Source organism: Balaenoptera ricei, chromosome 8, assembly GCF_028023285.1.
Source record: "Balaenoptera ricei isolate mBalRic1 chromosome 8, mBalRic1.hap2, whole genome shotgun sequence".
In the NCBI taxonomy this organism is placed as follows: domain Eukaryota; kingdom Metazoa; phylum Chordata; class Mammalia; order Artiodactyla; family Balaenopteridae; genus Balaenoptera; species Balaenoptera ricei.
The window spans coordinates 7,319,595-7,339,272 of record NC_082646.1 but is presented as its reverse complement, the minus strand read 5'-3'; the positions used below and the strand labels follow the sequence as shown (position 1 = coordinate 7,339,272).

General features: G+C 45.2%; 1 protein-coding gene and 1 long non-coding RNA gene across 6 annotated transcripts in view; one reads left to right on the top strand and one right to left on the bottom strand.

The window, feature by feature from the left end:
- LOC132370299 (uncharacterized) overlaps window positions 1–3,153 on the bottom strand; it is a 7,536-nt gene extending 4,383 nt beyond the window's left edge. Inside the window, exons 1-2 of the long non-coding RNA XR_009504539.1 lie at window positions 2,878–3,153; window positions 1,785–2,205 (exon numbers count right to left, since the gene is read on the bottom strand). This is a non-coding gene — a long non-coding RNA (uncharacterized LOC132370299). The remainder of the gene's footprint in view (window positions 1–1,784; window positions 2,206–2,877) is intronic.
- TIRAP (TIR domain containing adaptor protein) overlaps window positions 1–19,678 on the top strand; it is a 19,823-nt gene extending 145 nt beyond the window's left edge. Inside the window, exons 1-5 of one of the 5 annotated variants that reach the window (XM_059930089.1) lie at window positions 2,087–2,220; window positions 13,163–13,286; window positions 13,499–13,657; window positions 15,120–15,713; window positions 16,829–19,678. In XM_059930089.1, the coding sequence (XP_059786072.1) occupies window positions 13,591–13,657; window positions 15,120–15,713; window positions 16,829–16,848 (681 nt within the window). In that variant the 5' untranslated portion in view covers window positions 2,087–2,220; window positions 13,163–13,286; window positions 13,499–13,590 and the 3' untranslated portion in view covers window positions 16,849–19,678. Of the gene's footprint in view, window positions 1–2,086; window positions 2,328–2,563; window positions 2,650–13,162; window positions 13,287–13,498; window positions 13,658–15,119; window positions 15,714–16,828 lie in introns of those variants that run through there. The other 4 variants (XM_059930087.1, XM_059930088.1, XM_059930086.1 and 1 more) reach the window with 4 other exon arrangements.

Here is a 19,678-nt window from a genome sequence, read left to right as displayed (position 1 = left end):
CTGAGTGGGATGGTTTGGGACACGTTGAGTTAAGGCTCTGCCTGCAGGACGTCTGATAGAAATATCTCATAGGGGCTGACTCACGGTGGTGGCACTGAGGGGGATGTGGGCTGTAGGTAGAGATGTGGGCGTCAAGGAGAACGACGGTATCACCCTGGGAGGGGAGAAGAATAGGGGACTGGTGTGTGTGGGGGGGGGGAAGCTGGAGGGGCTCCTGCCACATTTAAGAGATGAGGATGCTGAAGAGGTGGCCAGAGGCAGGAGAAAAGCCCAGAAAGTGAGGTGTCTCCAGAGCCTGGGAGGAAGGGTCAGTGGTATAAACACACACATGAGGGCTGGATTCAGTACCAAGAGGGTCCGTGGGGACCTTACGGAGGGCAGCCCCAGGGAGAAATGCACCCAGTGGGGTTGAGTGTGGATACTTGTTCAGAGGGAGAAGTGAGTGGGAGTAGAGACAGCTAGTAAAGTGCCCACTCCCTCCTAAAGTGGCCTGTGGGGAGAAGAATGAAACATAAAAGATGGAGGTGGTGGACCTCCCGATCATCAGTTGGGTGAGGGAGGGAGAAGAGGGCAGATGTGCTCCCAGGGAGGGAACAGTAGAAGCCCCTGAGTGGGGGGGGGGGCGGTGAGGATGGGTGGGGAAGAACCAGGACTAGTTAGGTGAGCAAAAGAGGAAGAGCCACCTGAATGAGGAATGAACTCAATGAACTCACGCTGAAAGAGAGGAAGGAATTTGCCAGGTCCCAGGGGCCAGGATGAGGCTGGTTAAACCCAGCATCCGTGTTAACCGTGCAAGGCAGCCTCCTTTGGTGCCCAGTATCCACTCACCCTTCCTTCAGCACAGACGCCCCTATATACTGGTCCGGAGGAAAAAGGCCTTCATCTGGCTCCTCCCCCAGAAGCTGCTTCCTCCAGGACAACAAATGCTGCACTTGTTAGGAAGGCGGTAATGAACCCTCTGCACTCCCACAGGGCTTTATTCAGGCTACAGGACAGCACTTACCCTTGCATCTGTCTTCCCTGTGTGAGGGACACTGGGACCTAGCCTTCACGCTTGTCCCAGCACTGAGCTGGGCTGTCCTAGGCTTGTCCTAGCCTTGGCTCTCAGTGTGTTTACCTGAGTTCCTCTTTGCTTCCACTGGAGCCAGATCGATCCCTGGCCTCAGGGAATTTTCACTCTAACAGAGGTAAGCTGCTTGAGCACAAGTTCCGAATAACGTAAGGTCCTAGCGGGGATTTCAGGGAAGAAGGTGGGAAGAGCAGGGTTAAGAAAAGATTTCCTGCATAAGCTGCAAAAATGACCCTTGTCAGAAGATGGGGGTTTTTGAAGAGCAGAGTTGGGAAAAGGGAGGACACCTTGGGTGGAGGGGACCTCGGAGCACAGGCACAGGGCAGGGAAAACGGAGGTATACTCCATGCAGAGTACAAGGAACCCTTTTACTCTGAGCACCTGGGCACTAGGCTAGCTGTCTGACAGGCCTTATCTCATCTACTCCTTCCCACAACGCTAGGAACCAGATATCATAATTTCCATGATGAAAGTGAACCTCGACAGGCCCCGCGCTTCCCCAAGGTCTCACCTCTAGCGTGATGCGCCCTGGATACGAACCCCAGCCATCTGACTCCTGAGCTCCCCCGGTTCGGCCTTAACACCACACTCCCTCCCAGGAGTAGCACTAAGTCCTTTTGGCTGGCTGGTGAGAAAAGCAGGAAATCAGATGGAAAAGGAGATCATGAATCTTAGATCGGCCCTATTAAACCACCTCCACCCTCCGGCATTTCACCTGCACAGCAGTAGGCGTGTTTCCCAAACCGGCATGCGAGGAACACTGCTCAGGAAGATACTGGCATTCCCGCTGGGGTGGAACAAGCTTGGGAAATGCCGGGTGCTGTATCCCCGCCTGGGTGCTGTATCCCCGCCTGGGTGCTTCACACTGTTCATCAACACCCCAAGGGCGCTGAGAAGTCCCTTCACTCTGTCTAAGCTAGGCCTCGCCACCGTTCGCCCGTCACACTCGGCCAGGCGTTACTGCCCGCAGAGCCGTGCCCGGCCGGCCGTGCGCTGGGCCATGAACTTCAGGGGCGCGTGCCAGGCGCCCCGGCCCCGGGGGCTGCCCTCACGGCTGCCACGGCCGCCGGCCTCTCCGCCTCACCACTGACTGTGTGTGGCCATTGGAAAAGTCCGGCATCATCGTCCTCACTTGCCTGAAAAGAAAAAAGGTATAAACGCTTCCCTGGCAAGGCGTCGAGAAGACTCAATGAATGAAGTAAGGGGTTTCTTTCCGTGTCCGCGACAGAGAACACAGCCGAGGCTGCAGGTTCTCCTGGTGGGTTTTGGGGAACTCGGGAGGAAAGACTCATCTCCAAGCTTCCGCCCGGTCCTTAGCTGCGCAGATGGCCACGAACCTCCCTGCGAGCCCGGGGAAGCGGGCGCGGAGGACCCGGCTGCCGGCGGGCGGGCCGCCCCCTCGGGTCGGGCTCGGGGCGCGGGAGCGGCGGGCGGAGGAGGAGCCGCGGGCCGGGAGCCTCGGCGCTTCCGGGGCAGCGGGCGGCCGGCTGCACTTCCCGTGGGCGAGCGGCCCGCCGGGCGCCGGAGTCCGCGCCCCGCACCGGCCGCACCGAGGCAGCGCCCCGCGCACCCAGGCGCAGGTGAGCGCTCGGGGAGGCGCGGGCGGGAGCGGGCGCGGCGGGGCCCCGCGGGCCGGGCGAGCGGGCGAGCGGGGCGGGCAGGCGGCTGGGCCGGCAGGACTCCCGCGGGCAGTGGACCCCCGCGTTCGGCCCCGTTAGCGGCCCGGTCCCCGGTCCCCGGTCGCGGACTTGCCCCCTCCCTGCGACACCTCTGGCCGGTTCACCGCCGTCCCCTCTGCGCCCCTTCACCTGGCCGCTCGTAGCCCCCACAACGCGGAAACGGGTGAAAAGGCCCTCGGAGAGAGCTGGCACCTTCTCTGTCGCCAAGAAGCTCGTGCAGGGAGACCTCCCTGAGCTTGAGGAGCCTGCCTGGTTCAGGTGGCTTCGGTCTTGAACTGTAGATTCTTTTTCTTCCAGGCTCTCGCCTCCTTCTCTGCTTTGGTCGCAGCCTCTCCCTCTGCTCTTCTGATGGCCTTTGTGACAGTGTTTCAGTAAGAACAGGGCTTTACTTAGGGTTACAGGCCTACGGAGCGACCCCTTCCACAGTCATTTCACGAACCTCTCCGATGGGCTGGGCATCGTGTGACAGCACTGAACAGGACAGAGTCAGCCCTCGTCCTCTACCTGGGGACACTAGGAACCACACACACCCTGACAGGTGCAGCTAAGAGAGGGGAGGATGGAGTACAGGCTCGCCAAGCCGATGCACCTAACCCAGGGGCCACGAGGGTCAGGAATGACCCATTGTCAGAGGAAGTCACATCTAGTTATTTTTAAAACCTTTTTTAAAAATTGAAATACAACCCACACACAGAAAAGTGCACAGATCTTAAGTGTACAGCTTTCCCAGTGTCACGCAGTGACATTCCTGTGCAGCCCACACCCAGAATAAATAAAACATGACTCACACTCCAGAGTTTTTTTGACTGCACCAAACAGCTCGTGGGATCTCAGGCTCCGGCCAGGGATTGAACCCTGGCACCCAGTAGTGAAAGCCTGGAATCCTAACCCCTAGGCCACCAGGGAACTCCTCAGATGCCCTCTTATGCCCACTTCCAATCACTACTTTCACCCATGGGTAACTGCTATCCTGGTTTCTAACATCATAAAATAGTTTTATTTGGTTTTGAATTTTGGATACTTGGGATCATACTTATGTACTTTTGTGTATGGTGTTTTATACTCAATATATAGATTGAACCCTGTTGCATTTAGCACTCGTTCATTTATTCTCACTGACGTGTAATTTTTCACTGTATGGATAGACCACAATTTATTTCTACATTCTACCGGATACTAGGATTGATGGATACGGTTGTTTCCAGCTTGGGGTTATTGTAAATAGTGCTGCTGAGGCATTCTTATGTTTGTCTTTTGGTGAGCATATGTTAGCATTGCTGTTGGGTACATTCCTAGAAGTGGAATATAGCGCCAGACAGTTTTTCAAAGTCCTCCTACCAATTTGCACTCCCACAGGCAGTATATGAGTTCCTGTTTCTCCACATGCTTACCAATACTTGATATTGTCTGTCTTTTTCATTGTAGCCATTCTGCTGAGTGAGTGGGAAGTGGGGTTGCATTGAGGTTTTAATTTGCATTCCTCTGGTGACTAATAAATTGTGCATCTTTTCATACATCTGTTGGGCGTTTGGATACCCTTTTGTGAAGTGTCTGTTCAATTCTTGTGCCCATTTTTCCAATAGGTTGTCTCTCCTTTTCTTACCAGTTTGTAAGAGTTCTTAAATATTCTGGATATGAGACATATTGGATCTGTATTTTTAAAGTATCTTCTCTCTCTCTCAGGAGATTGCCTTTCACTGTCCTAATGACGTCTTTTGAAGAACAGAAGTTCTTCATTTTAATGTTGTCCAGTTTATCATTTTTCCCCTTATGGTTCTATTATTTATGTTCAGTTTTTTAAAAAAAATTGTTGCCTATCCTGGGGGGTAGGGAGTGGGCGAAATGGGTGAAGGTGGTCAAAAGGTATAAACTTCTAGTTATAAAATAAATAAGTCCTGGGAATGTAATGTACAACATGGTGACCATGGTTAATAATACTGTATTGTATATTTGAAAGTTGCTAAGACAGTAGTACTTAAAAGTCCTGAGGACAAGAAAAAAAATTTTGTAACTATGCATGGTAGTGGAAGCTAATTAGACTTATTGTGATGATCATTTCTAAATACATACATAAATCGAATCATTGTGTTGTTCATCTGAAACTAATATAATGTTGTATGTCAATTACATCTCAATTTTTAAAAATCAGGAAAATAATCAAAGTCAGGAAAATAATCTCCTATATTTTCTTCTAAAAGCTTTATTGTTATCCTCACATGTATCTACTATCCACCTGAAATTACTTTTTTGGTATGGTGGGATATATGGGTCAAGATTCATTTTTCCCACAAGGCTGTCTAAATTGACCCAGCACCATCCAGTAAAGAGACCACCTTTCTCCACTGCACTGCAGTGTCAGCTTTGTCATAAACCAGCAGACTGTATAGATGTGGGTCTGTTTCTGGACACCCTATTCTTCCATTACTCTGTTTGTCCTTGTGCACAAATTATCACTGATTTTTCCGTATGTCTGAAGATATAAGCTAGAGAGTACGGAGTGGAGAAAGAGAGTGATCAAAAGAATATGAGGCTGGGAAGGTAAACAGGGACCATATATTTAAGAGCTTGGTAAGTCATTATAAGGAATTTGGGCTTTAAAAGCAATGAGGAAACATTGATATTAAGCGACAGAATGATGTGATCAGAGATGGGAAAATGAGTTAGTAAACTGAAGTCATCCAGGTGACAGTCTATGGTGGTCTGAACTATTTAATATTGAATAGATATAACTGACAGGTTTAGTAATTGAAGAGATGTAGAGGAGAGTGGCAGTCAAAGATGATTCCTAGGTATGTAGATAAGGCAAGTGAATGGGTTGTGTGTAATTCACTGAGACAGAGAATACATAACGAAGATCAGGAACAGAAAGTGATAATAGCAGAAATATGGGAGAATCAGCGGATTTTGGCAACTTTTGTACAATGGATAGTTGTACTATCCATTGAAATCAAGACTATTTTTCTAATTTAGAGTAGAATGTTTTAATTTCTATTTTTGAAGCCTAAACAATTCAGTTTAATATGAATCTTTTGTAATATATTTTCATTATATTTGGCATTTACTGAATAGATATCTCTTATCTGCCCCACTGATATTGGTAAATTTTACTAAGAAACCAAGTTGAAGGTAGATTTTAACAAAGAAGAAAGGCCCAGTGAAAATAATAAAATGTCTGGTTTTAAAATAGCACAAATAGCAGTAATAATGCAGGTATTCCAATAAGAATATAGACTTGTATAGCTTAGAGTTACTATTATTTCCTTCTGGTAAATACTTCTGAACAATATGCTTTTAAGTTATTTGAAATTATTCTCTGTTAGGAAGATACAGATTGCAAATTTTCATCCTTCTTTGGTCCCCAGACATTACTAAGACTTTCTGTCTGGTTATGGTTAAATATGAACAGAATTAGATATTAATGAAATATTTGCTAATGAAAGATGAAGATATTATAAAAAGTTAGGGAACAGAATCTTAAAGCTAAACATTGCTGATTCATTTGCTCTAATAAGACAACTATTCATGAATCAGTTCCTACAATTCATGTTCTCTGACATGATTCTTTGGAAAATAATGCCAGTCTTCTGTTAAATTTTTAAGCATGTGACGTAATCATTGCGCTTTAACTTGGGATGGTATTTCAGTAAGTAATTACGTGTGATAGTCAACCTATTTTGTAGTCAGCCTATGTAGTTAAAAGTGTTATAAACGTACTGAAATCTCCTGAAAGAGAAAAACAAACAAAAAAACCAGTAAATCTTGTTTTCTGTTTATACTATGATGTTACATCTTCCCTTCACTTCACAGGCAAAACTTAAAAAGTGTATAATTACTGTCTTCATTTTCTAGCAGGCATTTCATTTGTTCCCCATAATCTAGTTTCTGTTCTAAATGAAAGTGGGGTTTTGTGTAGGCAGTTGGTCATCTCCTAATTTTCAAATTCAAATGCTTCTTCTTAATCCTCACTGGGCATTTGACATTGTTCACCAACACCATTGTAAACACCATCTCGTTTTCAAAACTCTGTTTCCTTGCCTATCATAACATTGCACTCTCCTGATGTGTCTGCTTGTAAAACTTGCCCCTCTCCATGTTTTAACTGTAGGTATTCCTTAATGCTTTGTCTCTTTCCATGCTACGCTTTCCCCAGATGATTTGAATTATCACATACAGGCTGATGACTACCACATCTATAATTCTGGCCCTGCTGCCTTCTTCAAACTCCAGACTCATTTTAAACATATGGCTTGGCATGTGTCTCCATGCAAATATCCCACTAGGATCTTAAACCTACTGTTGCTTTATAGTAAGTTTTTATTATTCTGGTAGTGGAAGTCTTCTTAAAGTTCCTCTTTAAAAATCTTAGTTTTTTTTTAATCTAACCGCCCCCCCCCCAAGCCTTTTTCAAAAATATATAAAAAGCAGTCATTTTGTAAGCTCAAAAGGGAACTAATGTATAAAGGCATAATTTGTAAACTATATCCGTCATTAAATTCACTGCTGGCACAATCTAGATTACATTTAATGCCTGCGTATTTACTTGAGACCTACAGCAAATACAAAATAAGTTCACACCATTTCAGTTTAAAATGACCTTTAGTACGCATGTGACATAGTTTCAAAACTAAGGCAGTTTTTTAAAACTAAGGAGCTGTTTTCCAAAGACCAATTTGCTACATTTTGCAAAATACAGCAACACTAATTAAAATGCTTCACATTCCGTGTTTGGTCAGTAAGATATATTCCCATGTGACTAAAATACAGCTAAGGTTTTAGATTTTAACAACCAAGTAACAATACTTTTGATATATAATTAAATTTAGGGAGTTCCCTAGTGGCCTAGTGGTTAAGATTCAGTACTGTCACTGCCGTGGCTGGGGTGTGATCCCTGGTCGGGGGGCTGAGATCCCGCAAGCCTCGCGGCCAAAATATTAAGAAAAATAAAGCAGTGGGTGCTTTTATATACACATACACACACACACTCACACATATATTTGAAATGTTTAAAAGTCTTCAAAATTTACAAAATGTAGTGCTGAAAGCATATGTACCTTGATATATATGCAGCAAAAATTCAGCAAAATGATTTAATTTAATACAGGCTATAAGACTTCAGTTTTCTGCTTGCTAGAGTCCCATCTTAAATCTGACTTTATAGCAAAATTAGTAGTTTGAAATTTATTTCACAAAATCAAATCCCAAGATTTGCCAGGCAGTTTTCAGTTATTCCACTGCTTATATAAATCGAGATGAGTGGTTCCTTGTGTCAGAATTACCTGGAGAGCTCTTAAAAAAGTACAGATTTGGGGGCCCCACTTCTGAACTATTGAATAAGAATTTCCAGGGGCAGCTATATTTTTAAAAGCTCTCTAGGTGATAATTGTATACAGCTTAGTTTAGGAGTCATGGCTGCAGCCCACTAGATCAATCCTTAGTTACATCAGAATCCTGGGGTACTTGTTTTTTGTTTTTTGGCTTTTGTGCTTTTTGGGGGTTTTTTTGGTTTTTGTTTTTTGTGACGCACTGCGCGGCTTGTAGGATCTTAGTTCCCCAATCAGGGATCAAACCCAGGGCCCCAGCAGTGAGACAGCTGAGTCCTAACCACTGGACCGCCAGGGAATTCCTGGGGTACTTGTTTAAAAATCACATTCCCAAGTCTTACACCCAGAGATTTGATTCAGTAGATTTGGGATGAGGCCCAGGAACTGGCATTTTAACCCATCATTTTGGTTGGTCCCTGTGTTCATTTTCTGTGCTGCATGACAAATTACTACAAATTTAGCAACTTAAACCAACACCTATTTGTTATCTCATAGTTTCTGTAGGTCAAGGGCCTGTGAAAGGCTTGGCTGAGTCTTCCGTTGGAGTCTCACCCAGCTGCAGTCCAGGTGTTAGCTAGGGCTGCGGTGCCATCAGAGATGCAAATGGGAAAAGACCCACTACTAAGCCCCCTCAGGTTGTTGTTTGTTGGCAGAATTCACCTCCTTGAAGTTGTAGGACTGAGGTCTGCTTTCTTGCTGGCCATCAGCTGGACACCACTCTTGGCTTCTTGAGGCTGCCTGAAGTTCCTTGACACTTTGCCCTCTCATGACATGGGAAATTCTTCCAAGTCAGCAAGGGAGTCTCTCTCCAGTCTGCTAAGATGAATTTTTACACCCACACCTACACCCATGCACATACGTACATATGTACATAATATTCATTTATATGTTATATTTATATATACACATCTTATATAGCAAATATACATACGATATGTATGTATATACACATATACACACACGATTATGTTACTATATATGTGATGTGTATATACATTTATATACATATGCAAACACACACACCCTACAGAATAACACAATCATGTGAGTGACATACTGCAACCTTTGCCATATTCTTTTGGTAAGAAGTCATGGGTCCTGCCCACACTCACAGGTATGAACATGGGGCCACCTTAGGGTCTGCCCACCACAGTCTGCAACTCCTCAGAAACAGTGTATTGTGCCTCTCTAGCTATTAACGATTAATTTCAGCACTTTAAGGGACGTCGTCCTGCAAGTTCTAACGCATCCTGCCCTGACAAGTGTTTCAGCAAATGTTTGAGAAGCCAGTGTTGGAGCCTTTGAAACCAGTGTTCTTAAAGTCAAAAATCACATGAAGAGTAGATAATAATTTATCCATCAAAGAAGTGAAAAACTCCCTCAAACAATTTAAATCTTTAAGCAGACCAGTTTTTTGTTTGTTTGTTTGTTTACTTTCTGGCTGCACCACACGACATGCAGGGATCTTAGTTCCCCGACCAGGGATCGAATCCGCCCCCCGCCCTGCAGTGGAAGCGCAGAGCCTCAACTGCTGGACCGCCAGGGAAGTCCCAGGCAGACCAGTTTTTAGCACTCAGATTCAATGCTTTCCCCATTCATTAGCCTCACATACAATCAAACATAGTGTAGTAGTTTCCTATTGCTTCTGCAATAAAGTACCACAAACGTAGTGGATTCATACCACACACACTGATTATCTTATAGTTGTGGCAGTCACAGTCTGAAGTGGGTCAGTGGAGCTGCATCCCTTCTGGAGGCTCTAGGGAGGAATCCAGGTCCTTGCCTTTTCTGGCTTCTAGAGGCTGCCGCCTTCCTTGCGCACAGCCCCACGCTACACCCACCTCTGCTTCTGTTGTCACATCTCTTCTCTCACTCTGACCCTCCTGTCTTCCTTTTCTAAGACCTTTGGGATTACATTTGGCCCACCTCGATAATCCAGGCTAATCTTCCCATCTCCAGACCCTTAATCACATCTGCAAAGTCAGCTTCTGCCAAGTAAGGTAGCTTATTTTCACTGGTTCTGAGGATTAGGGTGTGGATGTCTTTGGGGACCACTGACAGTGATTCCAGCTTAACAGAAATGTGATATGAGTTATATAAGATACATAATCATATGCCTTCATAGGTTTCAGAACATTCCCTATATAATAGATACTGGAGACCAGTTAGATATTGAATAATACTTAATACACTTGGGATTTTATACAGTGAAACTTTATTTACCTCACATATTAAGTTCCTTCATGTAATATTGAAAAAGCATTCTAAAAACACTGATGGTAACAGGCTACTGCTTTTTTTTTTTTTTTCTTTTGAAGAAGCTCTTTACTAATTTTCTATCAAGTCTTTGTAATTATCTACAAAGTAGGTATTTAGGTCTATATCATTCTACTTGATGAATGTTTTAAAAGCACAGGGAAAGGTGACTACATAACAAATCAGAGAATAGACGGAGTGAGGGATGAGACCTTCCAGTTGGAGATTTGGGTTCATTATCTTCTTACCTGCCTGACAACTATGTCTCCCATATCTCGACCATATCTCAATATAGACTGTTACTAAATCTTGTAAAGATTAAAGCGTATTTGAATGTGATTGCTCCACCGCCTCAGCTGTACAGAACTGAAAAAGTAACAAGGAAAATGCAGTATGGTTTTAGACTCTAGGAAGTAGACAGTGTATACAGTTAATGGAACTGATCTGCATTCTTGCTCAATTATCCGTTGTCAAAGATGCTATTTCCTGTGTTTGAACTTTTGCATAATATCAATCACTAGGGCTTATACCAATCTACTTCCAGTGGCTGTTGGGCAATTGGATTTCTTAAACAAGCAATGAAAAAAGGCAGCTACCCAAAATCAGCATGTATCGCCAAAAAGACACGTCATTTGATAAAATGAGAAACTGAAACTTAGATCTATCTACATCTGTTAAGTGTTATGTTAATTTTGAACCTTTAGGCTGTCATTAAAAATATCAAATGATTCTCCAGTTTGTAAGTGTATCAAGGCCAAGTAATGAATTTTCAAATTAAAACACAGTTGAAAAAAAGATTTAAATAATATAAAAAGCAAGTAACATTGTGTCTACTGCTGGGGGGCGGGGTGGGGAGGGGAAGGACATCTTGAATGGTTGAAATGAAGATGTCAAGAAACAGAGACTCCTGACCAGGAAAAGGATTTCAAAACCTAACAGTGGTTACCAGGCAACTGCCTCAATCTCACCACTTAGGGGCTGAAATCCAAAGAATATTAGGTAGGAAAAGAAACCCATGTCCTTGTTAATGTTCCCCCTTTTCATGTCTTTTTGGCTCGCGTAGCAGCTCTCTGCTTTGCTCTTTCAAATGTACTTCTGGTCCCGAGCCCGTCGCAACTCCTCCTCCTCCTCCCACACCCCTGCACCCACTACTGCTGCAGTGGAAGTTCTCCTTTTTTTGAACTTTGGTATATTTTCATGAATCATCAGTATCTCTTGTCTTCTCTTCATCAGCTTAGCATAAGGGTGTTCAGCATTTAGCAGAATGAAGCATTTTTGTCCAACATTGAAGGACATTCTTCTTTTTTTTCTAATTTATTTATTTAATTTTATGTATTATTTTTGGCTGTGTTGAATCTTCGTTGCTGTGCGCGGGCTTTCTCTAGTTGCAGCAAGCGGGGCTTCTCTTATTGCGGAGCACGGGGTCTAGGCGTGCAGGCTTCAGTAGTTGTGGCACGCGTGCTCAGTAGTTGTGGCGCACGGGCTTAGTTGCGCTGCGGCGTGTGGGATCTTCCCGGACCAGGGCTCGAACCCGTGTCCCCTGCATTGGCAGGCGGATTCTTAACCACTGCGCCACCAGGGAAGCCCTGAAGGACATTCTTTAAATTTTGAAAACTCTTATCTCAGCGCGTCTATTCAGACAAGCCGTTTCTCTGTGAGTTCCTGGGTGGTGGGGGCGGGGGGGGGGTGTTGTTTTGACCTCTGCAGATCCATCAAATAATGAGAAAGCAGTCCTTGCTCTAGAACCAGGTTCTCCACCAGCCCTTCATCTTCAGAATCCACTAGAACACAGTGGCTCCATCTTGGATCAGGGTGGGCTCTGCCCCATGCAGTGTCCTCCCAGAAACCTAGGCAGAAAGAGCCTCCACCATCAGGGACATCAGGTCACTGTGGTGGGAAGAGAACATGGCCATGGCGAGTTGCCCGTCTAATGGGCCTTTGCATTTCCATATAAATTTAGATGCCGTTTGACAATCCCTTCCCTCCCCCCCCCAAAAAAAAAACAAACCAAAAACCCTCCGGAATTTGGAATAACATTGAATAGATCCCTCCAATATCTAGATTATTTTAAATACATACTAACCCACACTATTTTCTGAGCATTGTATGCCATGCGTTTTACATAAATCATCTCATATAATCTTCACAGTAATGCTGAGTGGGCTGTAGTATTATTTCCATTTCACAGATGGAAAAGCTAAAGTTTAGGGTTTCCCTGGTGGCGCAGTGGTTAAGAATCCGCCTGTCAACGCAGGGGACATGAGTTCGAGCCCTGGTCCAGGAAGATCCCACATGATGCCGAGCAACTAAGCCCGTGAGCCACAACTACGGAGCCCGCGTGCTACAACTACTGAAGCCCACGCGCCCTAGAGCCCGTGCTCAGCAACAAGAGAAGCCACCGTGATGAGAAGCCCGTGCACCGCAACAAAGAGTAGCCCCTGCTCACCACAACTAGAGAAAGCCTGCATGCAGCAAGCAACGAAGACCCAATGCAGCCAAAAATAAATAAATAAAATAAATTAAAAAAAAAAAAAAAAAGCTAAAGTTTAGCAAGAGTAAAGTAGTTTACCAGAGGCCACAGTTCATAAGAGATGAGATCTAGGACCTCTGCCTGCAGAGTCTGCAGCCTTTACCACTATGTACAGCTGAGGGAGGGAGGGAGTGGAGGGAGGATGGGTGGGTGGATGGAGGGAGGGAGTTATTCAGGGGAAGGCAGACCTGGAGGAAACATCCCCCAAGATTCCTTTCATGTGCTCTCTCTCTACTGCTCAACATCTGTCTACCCTGATATATAATTATTTGTCCAAATAGTAACCGACCGTCTTCTCTGATTTCAGCATTTACACAGGAAGTCCTTACAACAAGCTGCCTGCCAGCCGCCCTTCCCCAGATCCCGAATGCAACCCTGGCCAGGTGGCACGGAGAACCGTCACTCTGCTGGTCATGCTGAGCTCATACTCTGTAAGTCTGATGGCTACACAGTCGGGGTTCAGCTGGCAACCAGCCCGGATCCCAGTGGTGTCTGTCCCTAATCCCCAAAGGGATGAGGGGCCGATCTAGAGACTGAGCCTCTGTCAGGCACCAGGAGAGAAAGAAATGCCAGAGCCCACCCACTGGGACTGGGAGTAAGGTTAAGTACAGCTTTTGTGATCCTGTCTCTCTGTCTCTTGTAGGATGGCTGTTGGATGAGGTCAAGACTGGGTCCCCTCCCTTCTCCCACTTTACCAATGCCTGATCTCATGGGGTTAGTTTGGAGCCCACCACTATGGCATCATCACCCTCCTTGCCAGCTCCTCGTTCCAGGTCCAAGAAGCCTCTGGGCAAGATGGCTGGTGAGTGGACACAGACTCCTAATTCCAGGAGGCTACCTGGCCCCGAAACACAGGCCCTGGAGAGATGCAGGGAGGCTGACGGGGTGGGCGTGGGGGGGTCCTGCCTTGACCTCAGTGCCCAGAGGCTCTGTGGGGAGTGAAGGGGCGTGCATCAGGGAGCCTTCAGTCCTTTTGGCTCACAGGTTTCCCAGGTGTGCTCAGCTAGTCTTCCCAGCCTGGAAACCACCGTGCTGAGTGCTTAACAGGGCGTCTCTTTTTATCTAAATCGCCCTGAACCATTCAGAGGTAGGAGCCAAGCAGAGAGAAAAAAACAAATCAACCTCCAGGACACCATACTTTCTGTCCAGGTCAAAAGCTGGGGAAGCTGAGTTGAAACCATTTGGAGTACTCACAATATGCCAGACACTGCATTATCTCTGCTGATCTTCAACAACAACTAAAATGAACCCATTTTACAGATGAGGAAGTGGAGACATAGACTGACTTGCTTATGGTCGTATAGAAAGCAAGTGGCAGGTCCACAATCAAATCTGTGTGCCCCACTCCAAAGTGTGGTCCCGGATCACTCAGCTCTAAGGTCTTCAGGTACTCTGGGCAGTGAGTGGTCCTCTCCCACATTTCTGTTTTACCCATTTAGCAACAAGCTAGGATTTCTCAGGGCCAAACAGATGCCAATCCCTGCCTCTCTCCCTCCCATAATGGGTAGCCCCTTAATCTAAATCCACCTCCCCTCAATGCTGAAAGTGGGTTTGGGGACTAATTGATCTTTACCAGCTTAACATAGCTCTACTTACTGACTCACAGATGGTTGACTAGTCAGCTTGTGGGAAGTTCTGGTTAGGATAGGTTAGGGAGGGTACCAGCAATCGAAGGGTGTGGGGCAGACAAAGCCATCTTTCCCAATCAGGCTGGTGAAACAGCCAGAGTTCTTTTCTTTCTTCCTTCCTTCCTCCCTCCCTCCCTTTCTTTCTTTCTTTCTTTTTTTTCCCCTCATATTGTTGTTATACCAAAAGCTTTACAAAAAATTATTGAGGTATAATTGACATACAGCATTCATTAGCATAATGATGCAACATTCATATACATTGTGAAGTAATCACAATAAGTTTAGTTAACATCCATCACCATACATAGTTACAGATTTATTTTCTTCTTGGGATGAGAACTTTTAAGATCTATTCTCTTAGCAACTTCAGAATATGCAGTACAGTAAGACAGGCTGACATTACATCCCTGCCGACTTATAAAACTGCCAGAGTTTTTATGTACTCCCGAAACCTTTAAAGACAAGGGAAACTTCTGGGCAAGTCCTGAGGGATGTACACAGTCGCAGAGCAGCAGTTGTGAGAAGGTGGACAGGGGAGATGGGCTGGCCTCCTCCCCGAGGTGGCTCCTCTCTGGGGGGGTCGCCAGGAGACCCCTGCTGAAAACTCCAGGCCAGAGCAGTGCTTCTTCCCCGCAGACTGGTTCAGGCAGGCCCTGTCGAGAAAGCCCACAAAGACGCCCGTCTCCCCAGAAAGCACCCGCAGTGACGTCTCACAGCCGAGCTCCTCGGACAGGCCCCCACCCCTGGGCCCCAGCCCAGCGGTGTCTCCCACCCCGCCGCCGACACACGTGGGCGCCCACGGCGGCAGCAGCGGCGGCAGCGGCCGCTGGAGCAAAGACTATGACGTGTGCGTGTGCCACAGCGAGGAGGACCTGGCGGCCGCGCAGGAGCTGGTCTCCTACCTGGAGGGCAGCGCTGCCGGCCTGCGCTGCTTCCTGCAGCTGCGCGACGCGACCCCCGGCGGCGCCATAGTGTCCGAGCTGTACCAGGCCCTGAGCAGCAGCCACTGTCGCGTGCTGCTTATCACGCAGGGCTTCCTGCGGGACCCGTGGTGCAGGTACCAGATGCTGCAGGCGCTGAGCGAGGCCCCCGGGGCGGAGGGCCGCACCATCCCGCTGATGTCGGGCCTCCCCAGGGCCGCCTACCCCGCCGAGCTCCGATTCATGTACTTCGTGGACGGCTGGGGTCCCGACGGCGGCTTTCGCCAGGTCAAGGAGGCTGTCACGCGGTGTAAGTTACGGGGAAGGGAGAAGGGAAAGGGGCTTCAGCCATCGCGCCTGATCTACTTGGGCTTTTAGGAGACACCCAATGTGGCCTAGTGCAGGCTTCAGTTTAGAGCACTTAGCAGATGCTGCGCTTTTTTTTTTTTACAAATAGGTTTGTGGCAACCCTGCGTTGTCAGATGATGATTAGCATTTTTTTTAGTAATAACATATTTTTAAATTAAGGCATGTACATTGTTTTTTTTAATCCATTTTTTATTGAAGTGTAGTTGATTTACAAGGTTGTGTTAGTTTCTGTTGCACAGCAAAGTGATTCAGATATAGATACAGATATAGATATATATACACACATTCTTTTTTTAAAATATTCTTTCCATTATGGTTTATCATAGGTTATTGAATATAGTTCTCTGTGAAGGCACGTACATTGTTTTTAAAAACATAATGCTATTACACACTTAATAGACTACAGAAAAGTGTAAACATAACTTTTGTATGCACTGGGAAGCCAAAAAATTTGTGTGACTCACTTTATTGCAATATTTGCTTTATCGTGGTGGTCTCGAACTGAACCTGCAATATTTCTGAGGTCTGCCTGTAGTTCAGAATGCAGGCTCTGGAAAAAAACTGTGTCACTTGGGCAAGTTACTTAAGTGCTCTGTGCCTGGGTTTTCTCATTGGTTAAACGAGAATGAAACTATATACCTAAATAAGTATATACACTAAGTAAATTCAGAACGTGGCCTGGCACATGTAAAGTACTTGTGACAGGCCGGGCCTAGTGCATTATCAAGTCTTCAATAAATATAAGCCACTATTATCATTATTAGTATTAATAGTATTAGGTTTCTCTCACTGAGGTCAGGTTGGAGATGGCCACCAAGAGCTGGGAAAATGCCAGGAGGGACCCTGGTTTAGTATTGGTTTAGTAACGCAAACAGGTGCAAAATAATAGGAAAGAATTGCCTACCATAAGTGTATCCAGGGAGGGGCATTATATTACAGTGGGTTTAGAAGTAAAATAGATTAAAAGGTAGCGAAGGCAGGGACATGTGGGGGAAACAGAGATTCTGGGATTTGAGGAGGGTGACAAGCCATGTGATTCTCTTTCGTCTCTTTCAGACCTGCAGACCCTCAGCTGACACTTCTTACATCAACACGGATGCAGACAGTTGGAGCAAAGCTGGGAATGGAGTTAGAGGACCTAGGACCTTGGATTCCAGCAGACGTGCCAAGTTGTAAGGAGTAAGTTTGCAGCACGTTGTATGTGACCCTGGAATCAGATTGTCCGTGGCCTCCATAGCCGTGGGCTCCCAGGAAGGCCTGGGGAAGCCAGAAAGTGGAGGTGGAAGGAAGTGCTGATACCAAGACATCACCCACGTGTTGCCTCCTGCGTGACCGGACGTGGAGCCTGGCACATCGTGCCTATGTCTTCTTCCCCTGGAATCGGGCGCTGGTGTCTAGGCGCCTTCCTCCCGAAGAGGTGACTCACCTGAGTAAGGAGCTGGGAGCCTGGACTGCTTGCCTCAGCTGGGTGGTTTTCCCAGTTGCCTGGGGAAGCCCTGAACAGGTGTCAGGAGAAAACAACAGGTATAGCGTCTTTCACACTCACCCTCTTGCCGGGGTCTCCCAGTGAGTCGTTCACTTCCGAAAGCTGCGTGGAAGATGCCCTCAGCACGTCTACAGGACAAATACTGTCCTGTGTTCGTTTTCACTGCATGCCTGTCATTAAAGACTCACACCTAGAAACGAGTCTGAATAGACAGAAGAGGGGAGGGAGCAGGTGGGGTGAAGAGAAGGAAAGCTCAGACCCTTTAGCTGGGATCAAAAGCCCACCCACCAATGCTCTGACATATGGGGGCCTCATCAGGCGTCTGGCCAGAACTCCTGCTTTTACAGTAGTTCCTTCACCTCTGCACTCAGAGGAATCAGCGTATTTCTTCTGGCAGATGATTGTCTACCTTGTAGTACAGGCAGAGTTTCATTCATCTGTTCTCAGTAAAACTTGGTTGTTGAACTGAAATGAATTTATGATTCCCCTGATGTGTACTTTTGTGTCTCTTCTCCCACTTCCCCCTACCACATCTCCTCCTTTTACTGAAAAAAATGTATATATATATATTAAATTGAGATATAATTGACATATAACATATTAGTTTTAACTGTACATGATTCGCTATTTGTATATATTGTGAAAAAATTTTATTTTTAATTACAGATTATCTTATTACATACAAAAGGACTAAAGGATAATACAGTGTACACTCACGTACTCAACACCCAGCTTAGAAGCCAAACCTCACAATCCCCATGTTGCTCCCTTTGTGCCCTTACATTCTCTTCCCTACTCCCACCAGAAGTAACCACTATTCTGAATTTTGAATTTATCATTCTTAGCTTTTCTCTAGAAATTTATTACATATGTATGCATCCCTGACAATATATTAACTTTTACATGGTTTTACACTTTACATAAATGGTGTTATATTCTGCAAATTCCTTTTTTTTTTTTTTTTGCCATGTTTGTAAGATGTATCCATGTTGATTCATGGAGCTGCAGTAAATCCACTTTCATTCCGTTATGTAAATATACCACCATTCAGTCGCACGTGTTTTTACAAGCGGGCATTTGGTTGTTTCCAGGCTTTTTGCTGTTGAAAACAATGAGCCTGTGAGCGTTTTTATTCTTGTGTATGTTTCCAAGAGCAAGATTTTCTAGGATTTAACCTAGATGGGGAAGAGCTGGGTAGTGAAGAGTGCGCACCTTCAGTCTTGGTAGAAGATACCAAATTTTCTTCCAAATTGGTTGTGCAATTTATGTTCCTGCCATTTGTGCTTAAGAGTTGCCACTTCTTCATGTTCTTGCTAACATTTAGAATTATCAGATTTTTTAAATTTTATTTTTTTGCCATGCTGCACGGCTTGTGGGATCTTAGTTCCCTGACCAGGGATTGAACCCGGGCCCCGGCAGTGAGAGCACCGAGTCCTAACCACTGGACTGCCAAGAAATTCCCTAGACTTATCATCAGTTTTTTAAGTGTTTAATAAGCTGGTGGATGAACACTGGTATCCCATTGTCATAATATTCTTTTTTTCCTTTTGCCTTTTTTATAAAAAAAAATATATATCATACACTAAAAGGAGGAAGGAGGAAGTTTGATGAATCCCCATATACCTATCACCCAGTTTTCAACAATTATCAACTCAGAGATAAGCTTTTATTAATAATAACCCTACCCATTAGTCACCCGACGATCATTTTGAAGCAAATCACAGGTATTATTTTCTTCTAAATATTTAAGTATGTCTCTCTAAATTATTAGAAGTTTAAAAAAAAATGACCACCATATAACAGTATCTTTTAAAGAACAGAAGCTTTATTTTTTAATGTGAAAACTTTTATCTATTACTTTGTAGTCTGTGCTTTTTGTGTCTTCTTTAGGAAATCTTCCCTACTCCTGTATTTTCTTCTGGAAGTATTTCACATTTTGGTCTTTAATCCACCTGGATGTTTTGTTTGGGTTTGTTTTTGTTGCTCTTGGTTTATAAGTTAGAGATACTTTTTTTTTTTTTTCATTTGAATAGCCATTATTTACTGACTAGTGCATCCTTCCCCCACTGATTGTGATGTCACTGCTGTCATACGTTGTCATACGTGAGGGTCTGCTCCTGGGTTCTCCAGCCTCCTCCCTCTGTCTGTTGATGTATCCCTGTGTCAGTGGCAGCGTGGCTTACTTACTGTTGTTGTTAGTAAACCTTGATAACTTAATAGGTCAGCTCTTCCCACTCCTCTTAATCATGAAAATCACTTCAACCCTTCCTGTTCCTTTACTCTTTCATATAAATTGTTTATTCAGTTTGTCAAATTCCAGGAAAAGGCCAGTTAATATTTTTATTGGACTTACATTGAGTTGAGAGATTAATTTGGAAAGGATAGATGTTTTAATGATATTGAATCATTCTCCTAATAAA